Raw genomic sequence first — 6,000 nt, 5'->3', positions numbered from 1 at the left:
CGCGGCAGCAGCGCGTCTGTGGCGCGGCAGCAGCGCGTCTGTGGCGCTTCAGTAGTTTCAATTCACTAACTGTGTTTGTCACGACAGTGACAGTGCTGCATCTACATTTCTAAATTTTGTATTAAACTGGCAGTGGCGCGACTGCAACGCCACATTGGCGCCACTGCCGCGCTTCTATAAGCGTCTAATTTAAAAACGCCATTACAGTCATTTGATTAACTGCACATGTTTTGTACGCGATGCCAATGTATTTATTTCTCATTAAGTTGCTTGTTATCGTTGGTTACCAATTGTTGTATGGTCGCATTTTTCTGTTACACCATGTATATTATTTTCAATCAGTCAGCCATGCTGGTTTACATTTCATGATTGCCTTCACGAATGGGGTTTTTGATGGTGCCGATTTTTCTCACCAGTGGGGAGCACTCTTCGAAAGTAAAGTCCTTCATGCTGGATGTCCTCTGCCCGCTAATCACCGAGTCAGACGTGGTGTCAAACGAGCTTCTCAATGTGATTTTGATCAACCTCGTGGAGCCTAACAAGCGCGAGCATAAGCACGCTTACTCCCTTGCCAAGGAGTTGGTAATCAAGACCAGTGAGACGTTGGAACCTTACATTCAAGCGGTAAGTGTTACAATTGGCCATTGTCATCTGAGGCTTGATGCAGCTTCCAAAAAAAATTCAGAGCATGACTTGTTAAGCTCAAGAAACGAAACCATAATAAATACATCTTGTATAAAAAGTTATCAATAATCGCACCCCTCATGGAAGAATCGTATAAGTGGAGTTACGTCAAAAATGTTTATTGCTCCATTAGATACAGAAAAAAAAATATATATGTAATTTATTTTATCTCTCTAATTCTTGTAACTCTATCTACGTATATAGTAGTACATACATTAGTCGAGCAGTTTTAATAGAGCACTAAACGTTTTTGACGTAACTCCATTTTTGCCATTCTTTCATGAGGAGGGCGAACTGTCTTGTATTCATAAAATTTTTGTTCGAAATGACTATTTTATTAAAAACCAAAAACAGAGATCTACAACAAAGACATAGAATTCGTAGGGCGTGCTGGTTCGTTCCGTGGCTTAATTGGCAGAGCATCTGGCACGGATTGCCTGAGGGTGATGGTTCGAATGAGTTTTACTAAGTGTTTCGATCTTTGTTATGATAATTATAACAAACTAGTGGAGTAATTGCATAAAAAAATAATTTAATATCATGATAGCAAAACATTGTGACATTCAATAAACTAAAAACACAGAACTTTTTTATATCAAAAAACAGACCTCAAAAGTTCGTGGAATTACTCTGTTTTTAATTTTTAAAGTTTTATTGAAATTGGTTAACGGAAAGTGCGTGATATCGAATGCATCCCCTAGTTTGCCCCTAGGTGGAAAATTTTCTTTAAATTTAAATGGTACCAACACTGAGGCACCCTCTTTCCAATAAAAAAAAGAATCATCAAATTTAGTTCACAAATGCGGGAGTAATCGAGTAACATACATACAAAAACAATTCAGTCGAATTGAAAACCTCCTCCTTTTTTGAAGACGGTTAAAAATTACACCTATTTTATTATTTATAGAACGAAATGAATTCTTTACAGTTTTTCAACCACGTCCTGATACTTGGTAAAGAAGAGAAAGGACTTCTAATTTTCTCCAAAGTGTACGAGTTGATCTACGAATTGAATCAAATATGTCCCTCCATACTCATGTCAGTGCTACCTCAACTCGAGTGCAAACTCAAGTCGGCTCAGTTCCAAGAGCGACTCAGCGGAGTCGCCTTACTCGCTAGAATGTTCTCTGAACCCGGTTCGGACCTAGCCAAACAATATCCAGCGCTATGGCGAGCCTTTTTAGGTCGCTTCAACGATATATCAGTGTCGGTTCGTATTAAATGCGTGCAGTACTGCATGCATTTCCTCGTACATCACCCTGAGCTACGTAAAGATATAACAGATACTCTAAAAATGCGGCAACACGACGCCCACGAACAAGTACGTTATGAAGTTGTAATGGCTATCATTGCTACGGCCCAGAGGGAGTTCCAAGCGGTTGCAGAATCAGAGGATCTCCTCACATTCGTGAAGGAAAGGACACTGGACAAAAAATTCAAGATTCGTAAGGAGGCTATGTCTGGTCTCGCTATGATTTACAAGAAATTCTTGACAGAGGAACGCGTACCTCCAGCTACAGAAAAGGCTGTTCAATGGATTAAAGACAAAATTCTTCACGGATATTACATGACGGCTTTGGAAGACAGATTGTTAGTGGAACGATTATTGAATACATCGTTGGTGCCGTATACATTGCCTGCGGAGACACGTATGAAGAAACTGTATTACCTGATGGCGAACGTGGACGACAACGCGACAAAGGCGTTCATCGAACTGCAGAAACACCAGCTGGCTGTTCGCAGGACTGTGGCTGAGTGGATCGAGTTGCATAGAAAACCGCCTACGCCCGCTGTGCAGAAAGAAATGATTGCCAAGGTAAGGTTATTAATATATTTTTTGTCTCAAGCTAATTGGCGCAGTGGCAGTGCCCCTCAGATCTTTGCGATTTAAAGCTCTGAGTGGCACTGCAACTGTTATAATAATAATAATAATAATAATTTCATTTATTTCAGACCATGTCCATAGTGTGTTAGTTACAAAATCTTATAGCCTATGTTAGTATGAACAATTCAATAATAATAATAATAATAAACTACATTAAATTATAAACTAAGCCCCTGGAACCCATATGCACTAGGTTCCAGTGCTTCCAAAAAGCGCAAGCCGGCTGTTCCCAAACTGAATTCAGAAGGCTGTTGGAACCATCACGAAAACGTCGCATCAGGGAGGCTGATCTCTTGCGTATTATCGCACTGAAGGTGTCAGTACGCGCCTCCGCGGACATGGACAGGCGTGTAGCTTACCAACAGGCGCACGACTTGTTGTTCGTCTCGTCACTTGATATTATAAAAAAACAACGCAATATGGCGAACGCCCCAAGATGGCGGTTGATTCAATTTTGAACACAAAAAGAAATAAAGTTTGACGAATATCTAGAAAGTGAAAAACAATGAATGCATTAAGAAAACATAAACAAATTTGTTATAGGAAAATATTTCGGTTCTAATTTTTTTTAATAAGTGGTCGTTTCCTCCACTGCAGGTCCTCCACATAAGCTCAAAGTTTCTCCCGGAGTCCGTGAAGGCTCAGGAGTTTCTGAACAAGTTCTCCCAACACATGAAGCAAGCCCCCGAGCTACTACAGGGCATGGAGACCATCCTCAATCCTAATGTCAGTTGCGAAAACTGTGTTAGAACCACTGTGAGTACGACTAATCTTCATAATATTTTGTATAAAGGTTTCGTTTAATGATTAGTTTGGAATGTTGGTCTGTTGAAAACAATGTATATGTTTATTGTTATTTCGGGGAAGATGTATACTTAACCTAACCAAAAAGTTCTAAGGGAGAAATCTTTTAGTTCTATACCTGTCTCATGTTAGCATCGACAAATAACTCAAGACGACTGCTAATCTCCACAATACCGACCGAACATCTTTCGACCTTCATGAAAGAGGAATTTTGGCCGAAGGGTGTCATATATCGGCGATTCCGCGGCCGGTTACCTGACACCAGATTGCGCCACACGTCGCCGATAAGGGAAATCGTGTAGATTAGTTTTTATTATTATATTGTATGTATGTTTGTTTTAAGGTATATATAATATAGGTGTATTTTGTTTTTATATTGTTATGTATGTTAGTCTATAAGGTATGCATACATGGGTCTTTGTTACCTGATATAAATAAATAAATAAATAAAATAAAATAAAAATACAAATCATAACCCTGACAAAGGGCAAAATTCCGTCTTATATCTGGATGGCGCTGACCAATAGCCTGGAAGTAGTTTATACAATGTAAATGGCCGTGGATGTGAGATATAAGAAGTCAGTATTTTCTCTTTGTACTATTATTTGAATATTGATGAGTTAAAATTATTTTCTAAACTTCTCACTTCTGGACTTCCGCAAAGTAAAGCCTGAACGAAAACTATTAGTTACTGTGCCTTGTCGTCTGCCGGTTTACGCTGTATCATATAATAAATAGTTTAATAATATTAATAATAAATATTATTTTCAGTCTGCAGTGCTGAAGAAGCTGGGTCATCCTATAATGACGAACCTCTATTACAACACCGTGAAAATGCTTCTCGAGCGCGTGAGCTCGGTGATGATCGATCACGAGTCGCTGCTCATTCTGGTGGGGTACGTGGAGGGCGCCGTTCAGGGCACGGACCCTTCCATCGCTGAGGAGTGCGGTAAGCACTACATCGTGCGGTTTAAGCTACGCTACAAACCTACCGCTTAACTGAGTCGGTTCCTAAGGTAGCTGCGCGGTGCGGGAGGGGTGGGGTGACACGACGTGAGAGCTCAGTCAGGCGCGTGCTTTGCTCGTTAAACGTGTTTTTCTATCTGCTTGTTATTCGATGAATATCGTCAGAAAAATCTTGTTGAAATTATCTCGTGTGCAGCGCGACATAACTGTTACGTAAACTGTCACTACCAGTAGCAATTTTGTTTGCCATAATGTGACATAACCTTTCATTTTGCAAACTCAAAAGTATCAATACTGGCTGTGTGCAGTATACAAGTGGTAAATTGTCACTACTAGCAGGCATTTTTTTTGCCTTAATGTGTTTCATTTTGCAAACTTAAAAGTATCAATACTAGCTGTGTGCAGTATACGGGTGGTAAACTGTCCCTACCAGCAGCTTTTTGCTTGCCATGATGTGACGTGAACCTTTTATTTTGCTAACTTAAAAGTATCAATACTAGCTGTGTGCAGTATATGAGTGGTAAACTGTCCCTACCAGCAGCTTTTTGTTTGCCATGATGTGACGTGAACCTTTCATTTTGCTAACTTAAAAGTATTAATACTAGCTGTGTGCAGTATATGGATGGTAAACTGTCACTACCAGCAGCTATTCTTTTTGCAAACTTAAAAGTATCAATACTGACTGTGTGCAGTATACGGGTGGTAAATAAACCGATATCGGTTACAAACAAACCTTTCATTTACAGGCACAGATCTCAAGACTGCAGCAGAACGCGGACTCAAGCTCCTGGTGATGCTGTCATTCGTGTTCCCCGCTCACTTCTTACACGAGGACGTTTTGAACCGGCTGACGTCACTGCTCGAGATGGATGACGAAAGCGTCGCGCCTCATATACTCGCCGCGCTTACCTTCCTCGGCAAATACAGACCGCTCAGTAAGTTGTCTTACTTTGACCATTGCAGAAAAGAGACTCGCTTGTCGGTTTTTTAACTTTTCAGTTTCGTTCTACCCTCATCGTTCCTTCTTTGGTCAAATAATAATAATGTGTCAGACAACCACATCGGTTACATGGTTTCAAACTCTGCCCTATGAGTACCAGAGCAAAGGAAACTGGTCGTAAACTGGGCAATTCCATGTGCTATGAGTACCATTAGGGTTACCACGACGGCGCGACTAGAGCAATACTTGAGAGATACTCCAATTCTCGCATAGAGATCTTGCATCTCGTGTTAGCCCTACTGAGCGACGGAATTCACTCCGGGGTACAACCCAGAACACCCAGACCAGAATCAACTTAAAAAGTTAATTTCCCGAATTGGCCCTATCGGATATCGACTCCGAGGCCTACTCATCCAGCGTCCATAATACAAACCGCTAGGCCATCGAGGTCGTCAAACTAGAAAGTCTATGGAGAGTTCTACTTATGGCGTTGTTATAGCATCCATTTGTACTAAGCGTTTTGTTTCCTCCTTCCTAATGCGTACGGAAAATAAATGAAATACACGAATATCCATCTCCAAAAAAAACCGACCTCAAGAGTTCGTGAAATTACATCTATTTGTAAAGTTTTGTTGAAATCAGTTACCGGAAAGTGCGCGAAACCGAATTCATCACCTAGTTTGCCACCCTTAGAGGTGGAATATTTTCTTCAAATTTAAAT

At 40.5% G+C, this 6,000-nt stretch overlaps 1 protein-coding gene across 1 annotated transcript in view; it reads left to right on the top strand.

Moving 5' to 3' along the window:
- The window catches only part of LOC113239777 (sister chromatid cohesion protein PDS5 homolog B), a 46,600-nt gene that overhangs the window by 19,165 nt on the left and 21,435 nt on the right, over window positions 1-6,000 (top strand). The window contains exons 5-9 of the mRNA XM_026476889.1: window positions 417-624; window positions 1,613-2,500; window positions 3,167-3,325; window positions 4,145-4,322; window positions 5,086-5,274. Of these exons, the coding sequence (XP_026332674.1) occupies window positions 417-624; window positions 1,613-2,500; window positions 3,167-3,325; window positions 4,145-4,322; window positions 5,086-5,274 (1,622 nt within the window). The remainder of the gene's footprint in view (window positions 1-416; window positions 625-1,612; window positions 2,501-3,166; window positions 3,326-4,144; window positions 4,323-5,085; window positions 5,275-6,000) is intronic.

Source organism: Hyposmocoma kahamanoa, unplaced genomic scaffold, assembly GCF_003589595.1.
Source record: "Hyposmocoma kahamanoa isolate Upper Pololo Valley unplaced genomic scaffold, ASM358959v1 116, whole genome shotgun sequence".
NCBI classification, from domain to species: Eukaryota; Metazoa; Arthropoda; class Insecta; order Lepidoptera; family Cosmopterigidae; genus Hyposmocoma; species Hyposmocoma kahamanoa.
Note: the sequence above shows the minus strand (reverse complement) of the source record. Positions and strands in the feature narration are given on the sequence as shown.